Raw genomic sequence first — 22,067 nt, 5'->3', positions numbered from 1 at the left:
AGGAGGATCTTAAAGGAGGAGAGAGAGATGCAGATGGGGAGAGGTTTAGGCAGGTAATTCCAGAGCTCAGGGCTTAGACGGTTGAAAACATGGCTGCCAATGATAGGGTAATGGGAGAGGGGATTCACAAGAGGCCAGAGTTGGAGGAATGCAGAGTTCTCGAAGGGTTAGGGCTGGAAAAAGTTAGAGAGATAGGGAGGGCAAAGTAATGAGGGGCCTGCAACACGAAGATGAGAATTTTCAAATCGAGGCATTTGGGGACCGGGAGCCAATGTAGGTCAGCAAGTACAGGAGTGATGGGTGAACGGGACTTGGTGCGAGTTAGGATATGGGTAGCAGAGTTTTGGATGAGCTCAAGTTTATGAAAGGTGGAGGGTGGGAGGCCGGCCAGGAGAGCATTGGAATAGTCGAGTCTGGAAGTAATAAAAGCATAGATGAGGGTTTCTGCAGCGGATGAGTGATGTTACGGAGATGGAAGTAGGCGGTCTTGGTGATGGAGAAGATATGGGGTCGGAAGCTCATCTTTGGGTCAGTTAGGTTGCAAACAGTCCGGTTCAGCCTGACAGTGGCTGGGAAGTAGTTTTCGGCTTTAATATTCCCAACATTTAATTGGAGGAATTTGTGGCACATTCAGGATTGGACGTCGGGCAACTCAGAGGTGGAGGGGTCGAGAGAGGCAGTGGAGAGGTCGAGCTGGGTGTCGTCAGCGTACATGTAGAATCTGATGTCATGTCTTTGGATGATGTTGACATGGGGCAGCATGTAGATGAGAAACAGTGGGGGCTGAGGATTCATCCTTGGGGGACTCCAGAGGTAACGGTCTTTTCAAAACAAAGGGGGCAGGGCACTGATTCAAACTGGTTGAAATGCAAATTTAGGATTCATGTAAGGAAGTTCTTCACATAAAAAGTGATGAACAGATGGAAGGCACTCGAGTCGGGTAATAGAGGAAGAACCATTGAAGAGCCCGTTGGACACTGCGTTGGGGGTCTGAAGATTTCTTTTTCCCTGAATGGATAAATTGGGATAAATCAAATGGCCTTTTTCATCCATTGGATCTTATGGAGGGTGAAGAATGGGCGACCGGCAAGGAGAGCAATAGAGTAGTTGAAATATTATATATGTAGACAAACACACACACAGGGACAGAGTAGATAGAAACAGACTGTTTTGTAATTTCTATGTAATATGTACAAAAGTGGTTCAGTAGCGGATGGACCGAGATAGGGCAGAGCCGGGCAAGTTTTCAGAGGTGGAAGTAGGAAGCCTTAGTGATCGATAGGATGTGGGGGATACAGCTCAGCTCAGGGTCGATCAAGATGCCTAGACTGCAAAGCCAAAGGAAGTGGTTGGGGAGGGTCGCGGAGGGTGGAGTCAGTCTGACCACATGGAGTAAAGCGAGGGGCAGGGGAGTCAAGAGAAGTGTTGGAGAGGTAGAGTTGGGCATCATCACTGTACTTATCCCTTACCCATGAATCACAGAATGTTAAACCACACAAACACGTCATTCAGTCCATTATATCTTTGCCTGTACTTTTCTCCACTAATCGTCTAATTAAATTTCATTCTCCCACTTACCTCACTCCATTCCACCCCCCCTCCACCCCCAGTCTAATCCCCTCCACCCCGAGTCCAATCCCCTCCTCCCTCCCTCCACCGAGTCCAATCCCCTCCTCCCCCCTCCCCCAGTCTAATCCCCTCCTCCCCCCCTCCATCGAGTCCAATCCCCTCCTCCCCCCCTCCACCGAGTCTAATCCCCTCCTCCCCCCCTCCACCGAGTCTAATCCCCTCCTCCCCCGGTCTAATCCCCTCCTCCCCCTCCCCCCAGTCTAATCCCCCCTCCCGAGTCTAATCCCCCCCCCCGTCTAATCCCCCCTCTCCCGAGTCAAATACCCCCTTCCCTCCCCCCGAGTCAAATCTCCCCTCCCCCCCCCCCCCCGAGTCTAATCGCCCTTCCTCACCCCCCCACTGAGTCTAATCCACCCTCCGCCCAAGTCTGATCCCCCCTCCCCCGAGTCTGATCCCCCCTCCCCCGAGTCTAATCCCCCCTCCCCTCCCCCGAGTCTAATCCCCCTCCCCTCCCCCGAGTCTAATCCCCCCGCCCCTCCCCCGAGTCTAATCCCCCCGCCCCTCCCCCGAGTCTAATCCCCCCGCCCCTCCCCCGAGTCTAATCCCCCCGCCCCTCCCCCGAGTCTAATCCCCCCGCCCCTCCCCCGAGTCTAATCCACCCTCCCCGACCCCCTCCGAGTCTAATCCCCCTACCCCCTCCGAGTCTAATCCCCCTCCGAGTCTGATCCCCCTCCCCTTCCCCCTCCGAGTCTGATGCCCCTCCCCATCCCCCTCCGAGTCTGATCCCCCTCCCCTTCCGAGTCGAATCTCCCTCCCCTTCCCCCTCCGAGTCTAATCCCCCTCCCCTTCCCCCTCCGAGTCTGATGCCCCTCCCCATCCCCCTCCGAGTCTGATCCCCCTCCCCTTCCAAGTCGAATCCCCCTCCCCTTCCCCCTCCGAGTCTAATCCCCCTCCCCTACCCCCTCCGAGTCTGATTTCTCCTGCCCTACCCCTCCGAGTCTAATTCCCCCTCCACTCCCCCGAATGTAATGCCCCCTCCCCTCCCCACCCCCCCCCCCCGAATCTAATCCCCCTCCCCACCCCACGGAGTCTAATCCCCCTCCCCACCCCCCGGAGTCTAATCCCCCTCCCCATCCCCCGGAGTCTAATCCCCCTCCCCTCCGCCCCCCTCCACCGAGTCTAATCCCCCCTCCTGCTGCCCTAATGCCCCTCCCCAGAGTCTAATCTCCCCTCCCCTCCCCCCGAGTCTAATCCCTCTCCCCTCCCCCCCCCCCCCCGAGTCTAATCCCCCCGCCCCTCCCCCGAGTCTAATCCCCCCGCCCCTCCCCCGAGTCTAATCCCCCCGCCCCTCCCCCCGAGTCTAATCCCTCTCCCCTCCCCCCCCACCTCCGAGTCTGATGCCCCTCCCCATCCCCCTCCGAGTCTGATCCCCCTCCCCTTCCGAGTCGAATCCCCCTCCACTTCCCCCTCCGAGTCTAATCCCCCTCCCCTACCCCCTCCGAGTCTGATGCCCCTCCCCATCCCCCTCCGAGTCTGATCCCCCTCCCCTTCCGAGTCGAATCCCCCTCCCCTTCCCCCTCCGAGTCTAATCCCCCTCCCCTACCCCCTCCGAGTCTGATTTCTCCTGCCCTACCCCTCCGAGTCTAATTCCCCCTCCACTCCCCCGAATGTAATGCCCCCTCCCCTCCCCGCCCCCCCCCCGAATCTAATCCCCCTCCCCACCCCACGGAGTCTAATCCCCCTCCCCACCCCCCGGAGTCTAATCCCCCTCCCCTCCGCCCCCCTCCACCGAGTCTAATTCCCCCTCCTGCTGCCCTAATCCCCCCTCCCCAGAGTCTAATCTCCCCTCCCCTCCTCCCGAGTCTAATCCCTCTCCCCTCCCCCCCCACCTCCGAGTCTGATGCCCCTCCCCATCCCCCTCCGAGTCTGATCCCCCTCCCCTTCCGAGTCGAATCCCCCTCCACTTCCCCCTCCGAGTCTAATCCCCCTCCCCTTCCCCCTCCGAGTCTGATGCCCCTCCCCATCCCCCTCCGAGTCTGATGCCCCTCCCCATCCCCCTCCGAGTCTGATCCCCCTCCCCTTCCGAGTCGAATCCCCCTCCACTTCCCCCTCCGAGTCTAATCCCCCTCCCCTTCCCCCTCCGAGTCTGATGCCCCTCCCCATCCCCCTCCGAGTCTGATCCCCCTCCCCTTCCCCCTCCGAGTCTAATCCCCCTCCCCTACCCCCTCCGAGTCTGATTTCCCCTCCGAGTCTAATCCCCCCTCCACTCCCCCGAATGTAATGCCCCCTCCCCTCCCCTCCCCGCCCCCCCCCCGCCCCGAGTCTAATCCCCCCTCCACTCCCCCGAATGTAATGCCCCCTCCCCGCCCCCCCCCCCCCCCGAGTCTAATCCCCCTCCCCACCCCCCGAGTCTAATCCCCCTCCCACCCCACGGAGTCTAATCCCCCTCCCCTCCGCCCCCCTCCACCGAGTCTAATCCCCCCTCCTGCTGCCCTAATCCCCCTCCCCAGAGTCTAATCCCTCTCCCCTCCCCCCCCAGTCTAATCCCCCTCCCCTCCGCCCCCCTCCACCGAGTCTAATCCCCCCTCCTGCTGCCCTAATCCCCCTCCCCAGAGTCTAATCCCTCTCCCCTCCCCCCCCAGTCTAATCCCTCTCCCCTCGCCCCTCCCCCGAGTCTGATCCCCCCGCCCCTCCCCCGAGTCTGATCCCCCTCCCCTTCCCCCTCCGAGTCTGATCCCCCTCCCCTTCCCCCTCCGAGTCTGATCCCCCTCCCCCTCCCCTCCCCCGAGTCTAATCTCCCCCCCCCTCCCCTCCCCCGAGTCTAATCTCCCCCCCCTCCCCCGAGTCTAATCTCCCCCCCCCTCCCCCCCCCCTCCCCTCCCCCGAGTCTAATCTCCCCCGGTCATCCCCACGCCACTCCTCCTCCACTCTGACCCATTCCCTTCGTCGCCCCCACTCCACCTTCTCAGTTCGACAGCGGTTTGCGGCTCCGCTCCCCGACCTCCGGCGGTATTTTGAAGGGGCCGCACTGCTCCCTCCAGTCACCGGATTATATTTTAAATCTGACCCCCAAAAACACACCAATGTCCGGCCCGAGTTCGCTCATGGAGCTGCGGGTAGTCGAGATCCGATCTGGCTGCTTCTATGCTCAGGTCCGGGGGGGGAGGGGAGAGAAGCCGGGGCCCGGGGGAGGGGGAGCCGGGGCCCGGGGGAGGGGGAGCCGGGGCCCGGGGGAGGGGGAGCCGGGGCCCGGGGGAGGGGGAGCCGGGGCCGCGGGTACTTACCGAGCGGGGACTCTTCCTCGGCGGGCGGCGGGGGGCCGCTACCTGAGCGGGCTGCAGTGGTTGGGTGATGCCCGGCCGTTGCTAGGGCTGACAGCTGTTCCCTAGTAACTCATCGCGTTGCCATAGACAACGGGAAGCTACCACTTCCGCGGAGCCGCAACAAAGCGGGGGGAGGGGGGAATGGGTCACAAGCGGCAGCTACTCAATGAACTCACATTGTGGGTCCCGAATACCCCCCCTCCCCTCCTATTGATTTGGTACAGTCCAAAGCGGAGGCGGGGCGTGGCAACGTCAGGTGAAAGGAGCTGTGGCGCCTCCTACAGGTTTACAGGTGAAGGGGGGTGGGAAGGGGGCAGGGGAAGGGAGCGGGGGCGCAGGGGAGCGGGGGGGGGGGGAGGGAGCACCGCCAAGGGGGTGAGGAGTGAGGGAGCTCAACCGCTGTGCCATTGATTGATTACTGCGCTCCATGCACCGGAATGGTATCACCTGGTTGGCATGGGCCATTGGTGGGATCCAGTTGGTCACCAGTGTCACAGGACAAGCAACATTCCAGGCCCACGCCACCATCGCCCTGGTCCAATGATGCGAACGCATCTCCTGCAATGACCTCCTCCCGCACACACGACCACCTCTGGTGCGCACCAAGGTCCCATCCTTAGCCCCGTTTTATTGCGCACCTGGACCATGCTCCTGCGTGATGTTATCCATAAGCATAGAGCCTGTTTTCACATGAACACCAATACCCAGCTTTACCTCTCCACTAATACCTTTGATTCCAGAACTGTCCCTGTTGGATTGACCGTCTGACATCAAGCAACTCACTATCAGCAAGGCTAAAGCTATGCTGTATAGTCTCCAACCAGAAAAGTTGTGCCCTGTCCTGCTCCCATCCCACTTTCTGGATGCCTTGTGATGTGCATCTTTGGTGTCCTGTTTGACCCTGAACTAAGCTTCAAACACAGGACCAGTCCCTCACCAAGTATATTCACTTCCACCCGTTTCCAACCCTACCTCACCCTCTGCTGCCAAAACCCTTATCCACACTCTTGTCATCTCCAGACTCAATTTGTCCTAATGCTATGTTTGCCAGCATCGAAGCTATATTACATAGAATGTACAGCACAGAAACAGGCTATTTGGCCCAACTGGTCCATGCTGATATTTATGCTCCACACGAGCCTCTTCCCTCCCTAATTCATCTAACCCCATCAGCATATTCTATTTCTTTCTCCCTCGTGTTTATCTAGCTTCCCCTTAAATGCATCTATGTTATTCGCCTCAACTACTCCATTTGGTAGCGAGTTCCACATTCTAACCACTCTCCGGGTGAAGAAGTTTCTCCTATATGAAACACACGAAGCTACAAAGCACCAGAGCCTTGGCTACAGCCTTTCTCCACACCACACACACAGAGCAGCAACACTTAGAGGGAAAACAGATCACTAACACATTTAATGAGAGGAAGAGTGGGTGTAAGATCACTAGCATATCCCACCTCTTGGATCAGCAACATGGTTAAAGAATCCAGATACCAGTGGGATATTTAAACGGCCAGTTAAACTCACATTATATACAAGTCCTGCCACAGTGCTGTACTCTTCTGACAACATGCCAGCTTTTGAAGTTGAGCCCAATAATCCAAAGCCTGTAAGGGCTCAGGACGAAGCACGTTGTGACATAATTTCAAGGACCAAAGACTGATATAGAGGGCCTTGCACTTCACAGGGTCGAACATTTGCTCCCAATGTAATGGAGGAGCATTAAGAGAGAGAATGCAGGCTCCCCAAACAGCTCAGCTGGTTGCGGCAGTGAGTAGCTGACCCAAACAGACCATAATTTGTTCAGTGAGAACAGCAGTTCAGGCCCAGCATACAATGGTTCCTGGATAAGAGGGAGGAAAAACTGCCCACAGTGCCTACTCAGTGCAGTACTGCAGTTATGGGTTTACACACTACTTAAGCTCCAACTCATTCAGAATGCACCCAACCCCACACAAAGTGTTGCTCATCTATAACACTGATCCTTGCCAACCTCATCTGGCTCCCCATCATCCAGGGCATTGACTTCAAAATCTTTTGTCCTCTTTAAATCACTTCACGGCCTCAACCCCCTCTACCATTGTAACCTTCTCGATTCCTACATGCCTGTTTTTGGGTTGGCAACTGTGGTTGGACGTATTCCAGAAGGTTTCATCACATGACTTTCCACTTTAAAGCGGCCCGCCCCCACGCTCCTGCCATTGGTCGCCCAACGTTAACCCTACGTTTCTCTCTCCACAGATGGTGCCTGACCTGAGTGCAACATAATCCCCAAGCACAGGCTCAGTTTCCCAATGTGTGTCAGTGCCATCCAACTCTACCTCCGCCATCAACATCGCCTCAAGGGCTCCTGCCATACAATCCCATAACCTGTCGGACGTAACATCACAACTTCCTACAGCACACCACCAGCAAATCTGAGGCCATCCAGTTAGGCTCTTAAGTGCCACTGGTGCTGACTGCATCAGCCTCCCCTGGCTGCTCACCCAAGCTGACCCAGATGACGTGCAATCTCAACATGATCAGTGATCCTGAGTTGAGCTTTCGACCGCACATCCTGCCCTTTGCAAGCACTTGCCTTCTTCCACCTGCAGCACCCTGCCCACACACGCCCCTATCTTACTGTTGAAACCTCCACCTCATCAAACACTGATTTCTCAAACATTCTGTCATCAGTCTCCCCACCCTCACAAACATCAGCTGCTGCACAACTCTGGCATGAAGTCCCACACTCCAATTTACCCCAGTCCTTGCCCTGCTCCACTGGCTTAATGCTCCAAACAGATCCCAAGGTCCTCATGATCACTTCTGAATCCCTCCATCTCCTTGTGCTGCACTACTTCAGAAATTCTCTCCAACAAGGAAAAGACCTGCAGGGCTATTGGGAAAAAGCGGGGGAGTGGGACTAATTGGATTGCTCTTTCAAAAGAGCCAGCACAGGCACGATGGGCCAAATGGCCTCCTTCTGTGCTGTATCATTCTATTCTATGACCGTATGTCCCAGCCCACACTCGCCGTTCCTCTGACTCGGAACCAATGCTTGTTTCCCCCCCACCCCTCCCCTCCACATCGATCATGAGGACAATCTAGATCGGTTCTCCAAAGCCTCTTTCTCTCCCTTCTAAAACCCCCGAAGAATTCTCTTTGACCGAGCATTCAGTCTTCTCCCTCTCCAAAGCCCTTTCGACCTTACAGCTACAGGATTGTTTTGTGTCATTTAAACGTCATGAGCTTTTGAGTCTTTGGCTAATGGAAAACCCTGTCTGTAGGTTAACCGCAAACCACAGACTTTTGTCTACTGCTAAGAAAAACAACAGAACACAGAAAATGGTCACAACTTGGGACACTGCAACAAAAATGACATAGGAGGTCTCTTTATGGTGTCGGAAGCCAGAAGACTAAACCTCAAAACTGTATAAAAGGATAGCGAACTGTGCTATCATCAGGAGACGCAAAACACAACAAGGAAGAATCTGACGAAGGGTCATTGACCTGAAACATTTACTTTTATTTTCCTCTCTCCACAGATGCTGCCTGACTTGCTGAGTATTTCCAGCATTTTCTGTTTTTATTTCAGATTTCCAACATTCGCAGTGTTTTGCTTTTGACAAGGAAGAATCGCTTAGGTTCACTCCCGGGCTCTTCTCCAGAACAAGGGTCTGGTCAATCCACGTTCTGAAACGTATTCCACAGTTGTATTATTTAGATCTGTTGCTTATTGTTGTTTAGTAATCTTTGCACAAGTTTCTGTGGTCGTTGTCTCCACTCAAAGTTAGAATTAGTAATGGAAATTAACAATAATCGTACCCCCCCCCCCCCCCCACAAAATACATTGAGGCACTCTTACACGTGAAGTGCTTTGTAAGTGCAAGTTGTTGTCTCCATGACAAGGGGTATTTTCTCTGCCCGCTCCGGAAGATGCTGGAGTTCTAAGGGTGCCCTCGTAGCTCTCCCACGTGGTCATTCTTCACGTGACCCTAGACAGTGACTTCTGTGCCTATTCTACCCTGGAAGGCATCACACAGTCAAGCTGAATCCAGTTTTCATCCTGTGGCCAGGAATGGGAACACTGGCTGATTTCCAAGCCCCACCCCCCTCAATGCCAGGATACCGAAGGTGATTGTACCGCCCAGTGCTGTCCCAGCTGAGGTTCACTAAGGTGAGCAGAGATCGGGGAACGAACTTGGCACAAAGGGTGTTTTTTTTCCTCTCCAGAAGACTGTTTCATAAGGAAGTTCTTGCATTTATAAATAACACCTCATCACATCTCAAACACGTCACGTGAATTGCTAGGAAATGCAGTGACTATAACGCAGCAGGCGTTTTGCACACACCAAGATCCCACAAACACCAATGAGACGAATGACCAGGTAATCTGTTTTTAGTGGTGTTGGTCGAGGGAGGAGTATGGCCAGGACAGCGGGAGAACTTCCTGCTCTTCTTCAAATAATGTCATGGGATCTGTAAAATCCACATCAGCAGGCAGTTTAACGTCTCATCCGAAAGATGGCACCTCCGACAGTGCAGCACTGCCTCAATACTGCACTGGAATGTGAGCCTGGATTATGAGCTCAAGTCCTGGAGTGGAACTTGAACCTATGAACCTTGACTCGGAGAGGACAGTGTGACCAACTGAGCCAAGCTGGTACTTGCTATACACCCGAGCATCAAGCACTGAATCTTTGTGTAAATAAAAGAGCAATTAACGGATCTTTGGAAAAAAATTTACTCCAGTGTCAACTTCACTGATACATTATTAAAAACACACACCCAGGTAACATACAGGATATTGAGAGTCACCCTGACTGGGCTATGAGCAAAAACACTAGCTGAAATAGAAACAATGACTGTAAATAATGTACTGAATTCTTGATACATATCTTTATATCCAAAAAACGCATGTTGTTTAAAGTGATCAGGAAGAGAGCTAAACAGTGCAAGTCCGTCTCGATTTTCCCACGCGTTTAGCTTCTCAGTGAATCCATTAGAAGGCTCCTTGGTAACATACAGGCTCCGGGTCGGAGGGTGTACACTCCTTCCCGAAAGGGGTTATGCTGCAGACAGGCAGGCCTGCTTCACACTCTGTGCCCACGTGTTGAGGAGCGCAGTGACTGAGTGCTTGTCCGGTAGCTGCAGAAGTCTGGAAGTCATCGCACGGTGCACCATCTGCAGGAAGGGGTTGGCCTCTGCAAGTGAACAAAAAGAAACCGGGCCCAGCATTAGTTTGGTGTCACGACACGCACTGTAAAAGGCTGGGAATGCTGCATCCACTCGGACATTAACCCTTTGCTGACATCACCACTGTACTTGTTGGTTCTATTTGATCCATTATTGGCAAATTCCAATGCAGTCGAGCCAAGGGCAACGGTTCTCGAAGCATGCAATCTTGTGGCTGCTGATACCTTAGGGCGATGGACAGCCAGAGACCTGGATGGATGGGAAGGGACAGTTGCATGGATTCCCTGGACATCATTGTGCAGGGCCATGGAATGAAGGGCTCGATTCGGATCACTCCAGTCCGCTACAATTTGAATCGCGCCAGCAGCCCGAGAATAACCTGCGGCTTATCTCATCTCTCAGGGACGTCCCAAAGCACATCACATTCAATTAATTGTAATAAAGTGTAGTCATACACAGCATTCATCTTATGTATAAGAGATGAAGGACTGGTTAATCTGTTTTTAGTGGTTTTGGTTGAGGCATAAATGTTGACCAGGGCACTGGAAGAACTCCCCTACTCGTCTTCGAATAGTGCCATGGGATCTTTTACATCGATCTGAGCAGGCAGACGGGGCCTCGGTTTAACGTCTCAGAGTGCAGCACTCTGTTAAAAGGTGCGTTTATACTGCCTGTTACTATTCTTGTCGAGTGTGTCAGTCTATTCCTCGTGCTGTCTAGGTCCTAAGCTCTAGAATTTCTCCCTGAACCCCTCGAGCTCTCTTTCCTCCTTAAAACCTACCTCTATGACCAAGCTTTTGATAATCATAAAATCTTACAGCACAGCAGGAGGCCATTTGGCCCAGCCTGTACCAGCTCTTTGAAAGAGCTATCCAACTATTCCCACTCCCCTGTTCTTTCCCCATAGCCCTGCAATTTTCTCCCCTTCAAGTATTTGTCCAATTCCCTTTTGAAAGCCACGATTGAATCTGCTTCCACTACCCTTTCAGGCAGCGCATTCCAGATCATCACAACTTGCTGCGTAAAAAAAATTTCTCATCTCATCTCTGGCTCTTTTGCCAATTACTTTAAATCTGTGTTCTCTGGTTACCGGCCCTTCTGCCATTGGAAACAGTTTCTCCTTATTTACTCTTATCAAAACTGTTCATGATTTTGAACACCTCTATCAAATCTCCTCTTAACCTTCTCTGCTCCAAGGAGAACCCCAGCTTCTCCAGTCTATCCACGTAACTGAAGTCCCTCATCCCTGGGACCATTCGAGTAAATCTCTGCTGCACCCTCTCTAACACCTTCACATCCTTCCTAAAGTGTGGTGCCCAGAATTGAACACAATACTCCAGCTGAGTGTTTTATAAAGGTTCATCATAACTTCCTTGCTTTTGTATTCTATGCCTCTATTTTTAAAGCCCAGGATCCCATATGCTTTTTTTTAAAAACAGCTTTATCAAAGTGGCCTACCACATTCAAAGATTTGTGCATATATACCCCCAGATCTCTCTGTTCCTGCACCCCCTTTAAAATGTTACAGTTTAGTTAATATTGCCTCCTCATTCTAGCACTGTTGGGGGGGGTTTAAACTAACTTGGCAGGGGGATGGGATACAGAGTGGAGCTACAATAGGGGGTGATGTGCAGCCAAATATAGAGAAAAAAACAAGTCAGCTTGGAAGACAGGGCAAATATGTGAGGGCAAGGCTGGATGGCATCTATTTTAATGCAAGGAGTCTTGCGAATAAGGTGGATGAACTGAAGGTGTTGATAAACATATGGGAGTATGATATTGTTGCTGTCACAGAGACATGGTTGAGGGAGGGGCAAGACTGGCAGCTCAATATTCCGGGGTACAGAATCTTCAGGCGAGACAGAGGGGGAGGTATAAGAGGAGGGGGGGTCGCAATATTAATTAAAGAATCAATTACTGCCATAAGGAGGGATGATATATTAGCAGGTTCCTCAAATGAGGCCATATGGGTGGAGCTTAAAAACAAAAAGGGGGCAAGCACTTTGATGGGAGTGTACTATAGGCCCCCAAACAGTCAGGGGGAGATAGAGGAACAGATATGTAGGCAAATCTCAGAAAATTGTGCAAATAATAGGGTAATAATAGTGGGGGATTTCAACTTCCCCAATATTAACTGGGATACTCGGAGTGTAAAAGGCTTAGAGGGTACAAAATTCTTAACGTGCATCCAGGAGAGCTTTTTGAGCCAGCATGCAGAAAGTCCGACAAGAGAGGGGGCGGTACTGGACCTAATTCTAGGGAATGTGGCCGGCCAAGTGGAAGAAATGCTAGTAGGTGAGCACTTTGGTGACAGTGACCATAATTCGGTGAGATTTAAGGTGGTCATGGAAAAGGACAGGGAGGGGCCGGAAATAAAGGTTCTAAATTGGGGGAAGGCCGATTTTAATAGGATAAGGCAGGATCTGGCCAAAATGGACTGGGATCAGCTGCTTGTAGGAAAATCCGCATCGGAGCAATGGGAGTCTTTCAGAAGGGAGATTGAGACCATACAATGGCAACATGTTCCCGTAAAGGTCAAGGGTGGTTCCAAGAACTCCAGGGAACCTTGGATGTCAGGGGATATACGAGAATGGATTAGGAAAAACAGGAGGGCTTTTGGCAGATACAAAAGGCTAAAGACGGAGGAAGCCCTAGAGGAGTACAAAAAGTGCAGGGGGATACTTAAAAAAGAAATTAGGAGATCAAGGAGGGGCCATGAAATAACACAGGCGAGCAAAATAAAGGAAAATCCTAAGATGTTTTATAAGTATATTAAGGGTAAGAGGATGACTAGGGAAAAAATAGGGCCCATTAGGGACAAAAATGGCAATCTGTGTGTGGAGCCGGCAGATGTAGGAGGGGTTCTAAATGAATTTTTTGCATCTGTTTTCACGATGGAGAAGGACGATGTAGACAGAAATACGGCAGGGGGACTGTGATATACTCGAACATATTAACATCGAGCGGGAGGAGGTATTGGCGGTTTTAGCAGGCCTAAAAATGGATAAATCCCCAGGCCCGGACGAAATGTATCCCAGGCTACTGTGTGAGGCAAAGGAGGAGATTGCGGGGGCTCTGACACATATATTCAGAACCTCTCTGGCCACAGGGGATGTGCCAGAGGACTGGAGAACCGCTAATGTAATACCATTATTCAAGAAGGGGAGTAGGGAAAAACCAGGGAACTACAGGCCAGTGAGCCTAACATCAGTGGTAGGAAAATTATTGGAAAAAATTCTGAAGGACAAAATTAGTCTCCACTTGGAGAAGCAAGGATTAATCAGGGATAGTCAACATGGCTTTGTCAAGGGAAGATCATGTCTGACTAATTTGATTGAATTTTTTGAGGGGGTGACTATGCGTGTGGATGAGGGTAACACAGTGGATGTGGTATACATGGATTTCAGTAAGGCCTTCGATAAAGTCCCCCACAGGAGACTGGTCAAGAAGGTACGAACCCATGGAATCCAGGGTGCCTTGGCACTTTGGATACAAAACTGGCTTAGTGGCAGAAGGCAGAGGGTGATGGTCGAAGGTTGTTTTTGTGACTGGAAGCCTGTGGCCAGTGGGGTACCACAGGGATCGGTGCTGGGTCCCTTGCTGTTTGTGGTCTACATTAATGACTTGGATATGAATGTAAAAGGTATGATCAGTAAGTTCGCTGATGATACAAAAATTGGTAGGGTGGTAAATAGCGAGGAGGATAGCCTCAGTCCGCAGGACGATATAGATAGGTTGGTCAGATGGGCGGAACAGTGGCAAATGGAATTTAACCCGGAAAAGTGCGAGGTGATGCACTTTGGAGGGACTAACAAGGCAAGGGAATACACAATGAATGGGAGGACCCTAGGCAAGACAGAGGGTCAAAGGGATCTTGGTGTGCAAGTTCACAGATCCCTGAAGGCAGCGGAACAGGTAGATAAGGTGGTAAAGAAGGCATATGGGATACTTGCCTTTATTAGCCGAGGCATAGAATATAAGAGCAAGGAGGTTATGATGGAGCTGTATAAAACACTGGTTAGGCCACAGCTGGAGTACTGTGTGCAGTTCTGGTCGCCACACTACAGGAAGGATGTGATCGCTTTGGAGAGGGTGCAGAGGAGATTCACCAGGATGTTACCAGGGCTGGAGCGCTTCAGCTATGAAGAGAGACTGGGAAGATTGGGTTTGTTTTCCTTGGAGCAGAGGAGGCTGAGGGGGGACATGATTGAGGTGTACAAAATTATGAGGGGCACAGATAGGATGGATACTAAGGAGCTTTTTCCCTTCGTTGAGGGTTCTATAACAAGGGGACATAGATTCAAGGTAAAAGGTGGGAGGTTTAGAGGGGATTTGAGAAAGAACTTTTTCACCCAGAGGGTGGTTGGAGTCTGGAACTCACTGCCTGAAAGGGTTGTGGAGGCAGGAACCCTCACAACATTCAAGAAGCATTTGGATGAGCACTTGAAATGCCATAGCATACAAGGCTACGGACCAAATGCTGGAATATGGGATTAGAGTAGACAGGGCTGATGGCCGGCGCGGACACGATGGGCCGAAGGGCCTCTATCCGTGCTGTATAACTCTATGACTCTATTCTTCCTACCAAAATGCATCACTTCACACTTATCCACATTAAATTTCATCTGTCATGTGTCTGCCCATATCCTCCTGAAGTCTATTACTAACCTCCACACTGTTTACTACATTTCCAAACTTAGTGTCATCTGCAAATTTGAAATTATACCCTTTATTCCCAAGACCAGGTCATTAATATAGATCAAAAGTAGCAGTGGTCCTAATACCTCGGGGAACACCACTGTGTACTTCCCTGCAGTCTGAAGAACAACCTATTTACATATTACATAGGATGTACGGCACAGAAACAGGCCATTCAGCTGATGTTTATCCTCCACACGAGCCTTCTTCCTCCCACCCTATCAGCATATCCTGATATTCCTTTCTCCCTCGTGTTTATCTAGCTTCCCCTTAAATGCATCTATGTTATTCGCTCAACTACCCATTGTGGTCGCGAGTTCCACATTCTCACCACTCTCTGGGTGAAGAATTTCTCCTGAATTCCTTACTGGATTTATTAATGACTATCATATTTATGGGGGGGAATTTTAACCCTCAAAAGCAGGTGGGTTAAGAGCGCCTGAGAAGTTAAAATAATTGATTTTTCCAGCACAACTGCAACCCGGGTCCAACACGCCCATTTCCGGGTTTAACGGAGGAGCGTTTGGATGCTTGCGAGTAACCCACTCACCGGACTCAAGTAGTTATGGTAGGAATTTACCTCATTATGAGACGTTAAGTAGGTGTTTTTAAATTGATTTAAGAAACCTTCGAATTTAATGCCTCCAACACAGGTTTCCCGGGGCTGGTGAATTTTGCCTGTGAAACGGAGGCGGGAAGGGCCGGATCCATGAAGTGAGTGCCTTTATTGCACTGTCTGTGGGCCAGGTGGAGCAGGGGTGCTTCCCCAAGATCCACCAAGCTTACCTCAAACACCCTTTCATTGGCTGACTGCCCCCCACCCACCCACAATGTCTGACTTTGAGTGTTGCCAACCCTTTTAGTACCTCCTCTATTTTTATCCTATCCAATTTCTCTACTATCTCCTCCTTTACTGTGACATTGGCAGCATCCTCTTCTTTAATGAAGACAGATGCAAAATATTCATTCAGTACCTTAGCCATGCCCTCTGCCTCCACAAGATCATCTCCTTTTTGGTTCCTAACTGGCTCCACCCTTCCTTGGACTACCCTTTTACTATTTAATGTTTACAAAAGACTTTAATGTTCCCTTTTTTGTTACCCGCTAATCTATTCTCATAAACTCTCTTTGCCCCTCTTATTTCCTTTTTCTCCTCTGTACTTTCTGTATTTAGCTTGATTCTCTACTGCATTATGAACTGTACATTTCTCCTCCTTTGGCTCGGTTTCAATTTTGTCTGATTATGCTCCCATGAAGCACATTGGGACATTTTCCTATGTTAAAGGTGCTGTATTAAATGCAAATTGTTTTCACAGTTAGGTGCTGGTGGCATTAGGCTGCACTGTGGAATGCAGGGACCTAGCTGCTGTTTCAGTGGAAACTCTCGTTTACTGATGGCATATTCGTAGACTGGTATTATCCCCAGTCCGTTAGCCACTAGCCACAAGCGGCTAACTGGGAATCCAGATGTGGATAATTGCATTTCTGATCAGTAAATAATGACTAATAGACACTGTTATTCGCCATGTGATCTCAACACTCATTCACACAACATATCCATGTGAACTTTAACCTGTTGGTAAAATGGTAAGACGAAAAGCAGAGTGAGTGTTTTTTGAATGTTGAGTGCTTTACTTCCTTGGTGGTAGATTTTTGTTAAGTAAATATACATGTGAAGAACATTTACCCGTATTGTGTGAGCGTGTTTATTTTCTACTAAAATTGTGTGGCTAAAACAATGTCACCGTAACCACACCTGTGGCTAGTCAGCAACTTCTATTGGACAACACTGTCGTAGACCCATAATTGTGTTAGTGTGGGGTGTACACATCGTGGAGTCATCTGCCTCTCCAGTCAACTACACTCTTGTAATATGACATACATAGAAAGATTCCAACCATCCCCTATTCCCTCTTACCATACTGCTGGGAGTCATCTGTCCACTGAGGGCTCTGGTCTGGGTAGTCGGCTGGAACACTCAGCTGCAGCGGGGGTACACTGGGGAGAGTCTTATCATCTAACACAAGAGACCAAATCAGCATTAGTGCAGGTCGTCAGCGGCTCTCACACTTTCCCATCCAATCAGTCCTGCAGGAGTCATGTTGCAACAATGTCATGACACATGACAAGAATATGCACCAGGTGACCGGCTAATCTCTCGAAGGTTCAACAGGAGGCATTGTTTCCATGGGTAGCTGACCAACAAGTGTCGGCGGGCGGTTTTACCAAGGCAGGGAGGGGAGCCCTGGTCCTGGCCCCGTTTTCCAGGAGGAGTTATTGGACAGTGACCAGAAGCAGAACCCTGGCTGATTTCTTCTCACTGGAGCAGAGACCAGGAATTAAACCTGGGGCCTTCGGGTTTGCGTGGTTCAGTGACAGATCACATAGAAGCCGTGCCCGCTGGGACAGTGAACAATTATTTGCTTTACACAACCAATTTCTGCGTCCCTGAGTTTGAGTGATGTAACTAAGAGTGGGTGGATAATAAAGCAGTGATCTGCACAGTGAACCAGGACATCGGTCACACAATAGGAAGGCTGCAGTGCAGGTTAGGGATTAGGGAATTGTCAGTGTCAGGTACAGGATGGGGACAGCCTAGCATTAGTGACTCAGTTCTCACCAGAAACAACCCAGAACTTGCAGCCAGAGCAGTGTGAAAGGATTTGCTGAACAAGGAGACTGGAATATTCTAATTTGTGACTGGGTGGCACTAAGCTGGTGAAGAGTGGGTGTAGCTCAAACGTGTGGAGCTCACTAACCCCTTGTGCCAAATCCAGGTCGTGGAGAGTAATCACCCCCTCGACCTGCAAAAGTGCTTCGATTTCCACATACAAGAGGGACCTGGGGGATCACAGAAGGTGATGCCGTGGGATATGGAATGTGACAGTGAGCTGCACTGACTGGACGCTTGTAACACTAAGAGTGACGCTACAGTGCCGGGCGGGGTCCGCTACAGCGCCGGGCGGGGTCCGCTACAGCGCCGGGCGGGGTCCGCTACAGCGCCGGGCGGGGTCCGCTACAGCGCCGGGCGGGGTCCGCTACAGCCTGCCAGCTCAGAATAAAGAGAGGTTTACTCTGCAAAGAGGGGTCTATGAAAATAGAACTGTTATATTAACGGAGGATTGCAGCGTACCAAATATAAATTGGGAATGCCCAAGGGATTGGAGGTCAAAGTTGGTGAACATAATATACAACCGTATCATGGCTCATCGCGATGGTAATAGTAAGTGACACAAGTGATGTGCCGTGGACAGAGGGTGGCAAGGTTCGGCAGCGTTCTTCCGGTATCCAGCAACACTGAGGGTAGAAGTTTAAAAAGGCCAAATGTAAGGAAATGGGGGAGGGGCTTCAGCAATTCAATGGTGGCGGGTAGAGGGGAGAGGGAAGGTAATATAGTTTCATTATTTTAGACAACACGGAAACAACAGCTAACATTCAAATAATCACCGCATACTGATAGGAACGAAGCCAGCATCCATCTCCACTCACCTAATTTGCATATGAGGTGCACTGTTCCATTATTACTGCAGTGGGAAGGGTCCAAATTCACCAGGAATTTAGGATTTAGCCGAGCGACCTCCCCCTGTAAAACGTTGGGAATGGTTTGCCTCTCGTCCTCGTCGTGCCTGCGTTTCCGCGGGGTAATCAGAGGGGCCCTGCGTAGAAGAGATTACCAGGGTTTATTCGAGTAGGACGGAGCAATGAATGCTTCTGTGTTTAGAAGCTTCTTCCAGAACACCCTTATTTTTGCAGATAGAAATCCGGGACACTCAGCATTGGCCTTACTGCCCTGTTTAGTGATGGGATTGCTACATATTCCCAGCCACATTTCCCAATCACATAGTATCTCCTGCTGTACTGTATCAGTGGTACCCATAACCTGCCAGAGGGCCATTTATGGCCCATCCTCCCCGGGCAGACTCACTGTTCCACCCATCTCCCTGAGCCTCCATTCATTGCCTGTCTAGCTGTGGGATACTGACTGCAAATCAGTGCTGCTCCCTCTCCAGCACCAGAGGGCAAAGGATTGCTGAGAGAAGGAAGGGTTATCCCAGCTTCCAAACGGCGAGTTACAACAGAACTCGTGGGCCTATAGTTTTTTCCCCTCTCTCTTCCTGGCTTCCGCTTTGCCACTGCCCATTGCAGCTTCACCCAAATTCAAGCAGTTGACCGAGTGGAGTAATCACAGGGCCAGACCTGTGCCCCATGGCTAAGTGTACAATGGCGTACCTGCTCGCCATTGTGGTGGACACAAAGGTCGGTCAGTAACACTGGACGGGACAACTTAACACGATCAAAAGGCTGTGGTGTTTAATAGCGAGGTGCGCAGTCATTAGGAATCAGAAGGTCACCATCCCGTTGGGGGCTTCCCGAGGGAATCGAATGACCCAGAAACACTGGACTAAATAAAAAAAACAAGATTTTAACAAATAATTCAGGAGCAGGAAACACAAACAGATGCACAAGAACATTACGACTGACAAGGGCTTGGATTTTAAAATGCTTTACCTTGCTGTTCTGTGCTTTCATGTGTTGAGCCGTGGTTATAGAGAGAATCAGCAGACTGCAGCACACAAATCTCAGTTACAGACACGCACAACACAAACCCTCCCAATCCCCTCTCACCTTTACACGGTAACAGTACTGTTTTGGGTAGAAGGGCACTGGTCCATCGGCCTCTCCTTCCAAACCTCCCATCAGATTCCATACTGTGATTCGAGGACTAGCTGCCCAGAACTATTTACTAACTGGAATCCATCCAGTCCTTCTTTAAACCCAGACATAGTTTCTGCTCCATCTGGTAGTTTATTCCACATTTCTATCACCCTCTTTGTGGAAAAAATGTTGCCTAACTTTCTTTTGAGACCCTTAACTTTAGGCAGGACCTTCCAGTCCTCGTACCCTGTCCCTGGGAGTAGAACGTTCCTGGCTCGAGTTTCCCTGGAAATTTTTAAAACACCTCTATCAAGATCCTCCTCTTCTCCAGATAGTAAGGTCCCAGGTTGGATAATCTTTCCCCATAACCCAGCCTTGCAGCCAACTCAGGTCTCCCTCCAATAACTCTATCCTTTCTGCAAGGTAGAGACCAAAACTCAATACAGTGCTTCAGACAGAATCTCACCAATGCAAGGAACAACTTCAACATCACCTCTTCGACATAAGTCACACCCCACACCCCTAATCCCAACATTTCACTTGCTTTCTGGACTACATGCAAACAATGATCCAATGGTTTTAATGACTTGTCCACAATCTCTGATCTCTTTCCTGCTCTGTTACCTTCAGTTTGTTTACCTTTATTATGTAATCCACATTTTTGCTTTTTTAAACCTAATCTCTTGATTTATCTATGTTGAAGTCCATTCACCACATCTCTGCCCAGCGATCGAGCCTGGTCAGATCCCACTGGATTATCGCGCATTGATTAACATCATTGGACACTGCTGTTACCTGCAACTCAGACGTCTTGGACAATATTCCGTCACCCAATTCATTTATAAAGAATTATAAACAACACTGGCCCCTGTGGAACCCCTCTGACGAACATTTCAAATATGATACCTCCCTATGCACCATCACTCTTCACTGTCCACCATTCAGCCACACACCAATCCAGACTGATATTTTGCCATGTATCCTATGGGCACACACCATGTGAATCAGTCTGCTTTGTAGAAAGTGTCAAAGGCCTTTCTAAAATCCAGACGGATAACATTCAAACAACAACTTGCATTTATTTAGCGCCTTTAATGTAATAAAAAGTCCCAAGGCACTTCGCAGGAGCGATTATCGAACAAAATTTGACACCGAGCCACATAGAGATATTAGGACAGGTGTCCAAAAAATTGGTCAAAGAGGTAGGTTTTAAGGAGTGTCTTAAAAGAGGAGAGGTTTAGGGAGGGAATTCCAGAGCTTAGGGCCTGGGCAGCTGAAGGCACGACCACCAACAGTAGAGTGATAAAAATCGGGGATGCGCAAGTGGCAAGAATTGGAGGAGCGCAGAGATCTCGGAGGGTTGTAGGTGGGAGGAGGTGACAGAGATAGGGAGGGGCAAGGCCACGGAGGGATTTGAAAACAAGGATGAGAATTTTTAAAAATCGAGGCGTTCCCGGACCCAATGTAGGTCAGCGAGCACCAGGTTGATGAGTGAATGGGACTTGGTGCAAGTTAGGATCAGGGCAGCAGGGTTTTGGATGAGCTCAAGTGTATGGAGGGTGGAAGACAGGAGGGCCAGCCAGGGGAGCATTGGAATAGTCGAGTCTCGAGATAACAAAGGCATGGATGAGGTTTCAGCAGCAGATGAGCTGAGGCAGGGGTGGAGATGGGCGATGTTACGGAGGTGGGCGATGTTACGGAGGTGGGCGATGTTACGGAGGTGGAAGTAGGCGGTCTTGGTGATGGAGAGGATATTTGGTTGGAAGCTCATCAGGGTCAAATAGGACGCCAAGGATGTGAACGGTCTGGTTCAGCCTTAGACAGCGGTCAAGGAGAGGGATGGAGTTTGCGGAGGTGACCAAAGACAATGGCTTCGGTCTTCCCAATATTTAGTTGGGAGGAAATTTTTGCTGATGTCGGACAAGCAACGAGTCAAATGAGAGACAACGGAGGGGTCGAGAGAGGTGGTGGTGAGGTAGAGCTGGGTGTCGGCAGCATAACGTCGTGCTTTCGGATGATGTCGCCGAGGGGCAGCACGTAGATGAGAAATAGGAGGGGGCTAAGGAAAGATCCTTGGGGGAACTCCAGAGGTAACGTTGCGGGAGTGGGAAGAGAAGTCATTGTAGGTGATTCTCTAGCTACGACTGGATAGATAAGAATAGAACCAGGCGAACAGAGTCCCACCCAGCTGGATGACGGAGGACAGGCAATCACTCCCTTGTTAGATAAACCGAGATTAATCCAAATTACGTGGGTTCGGATACCAGAGATTAATCAGCTTGTTCATTCAATTAATAGCGACAGAAAGTATAATCAGGTTTTACGTCTATATACGTACTAGTAGGATATCCATTGGGGTCTGCGAACTACTAACCAATCGAGGCGAATTCTCAGCACAGAATGCCCAAGAATTACTGAAAGTGAGCCTATTTATACTTAGATGGACTATGTCAGATGATTTGCTCTGAACCCATCAATTCTGAGATTATTGTCATGTGATCTTTGCGTCATATACTGCTACACCAGTAACGTGGCACCACATACGCTTCATTCTCACTGGAATGTGGGCTTTGTTTATGTGGATAATAACAAAATTTTGCATGGTAAGAAATATCACACTGTAACACAATGATAGCAGCTGAAA

At 50.3% G+C, this 22,067-nt stretch overlaps 2 protein-coding genes across 7 annotated transcripts in view; both read right to left on the bottom strand.

The window, feature by feature from the left end:
- si:ch211-222n4.2 (uncharacterized protein LOC101885505 homolog) overlaps nt 1-5,083 on the bottom strand; it is a 32,149-nt gene extending 27,066 nt beyond the window's left edge. For 2 of the 3 annotated variants that reach the window (XM_068005443.1, XM_068005441.1), the window contains exon 1: nt 4,854-5,083. The gene's annotated coding sequence lies outside the window, so the exon portion shown is untranslated. Of the gene's footprint in view, nt 1-4,650; nt 4,708-4,853 lie in introns of those variants that run through there. The other variant, XM_068005442.1, reaches the window with a different exon arrangement.
- Nucleotides 5,084-9,599: 4,516 nt separating this feature from the next.
- Nucleotides 9,600-22,067, bottom strand: part of med15 (mediator complex subunit 15) — a 124,687-nt gene continuing 112,219 nt past the window's right edge. For all 4 annotated transcript variants that reach the window (XM_068005436.1, XM_068005437.1, XM_068005438.1 and 1 more), the window contains 3 exons: nt 18,257-18,423; nt 16,686-16,784; nt 9,600-10,077 (listed from right to left, as the gene is read on the bottom strand). In XM_068005436.1, coding sequence (XP_067861537.1) covers nt 9,941-10,077; nt 16,686-16,784; nt 18,257-18,423 — 403 coding nt within the window. In that variant the 3' untranslated portion in view covers nt 9,600-9,940. The remainder of the gene's footprint in view (nt 10,078-16,685; nt 16,785-18,256; nt 18,424-22,067) is intronic.

This window comes from Heptranchias perlo, chromosome 25 (assembly GCF_035084215.1).
Source record: "Heptranchias perlo isolate sHepPer1 chromosome 25, sHepPer1.hap1, whole genome shotgun sequence".
In the NCBI taxonomy this organism is placed as follows: domain Eukaryota; kingdom Metazoa; phylum Chordata; class Chondrichthyes; order Hexanchiformes; family Hexanchidae; genus Heptranchias; species Heptranchias perlo.
Note: the sequence above shows the minus strand (reverse complement) of the source record. Positions and strands in the feature narration are given on the sequence as shown.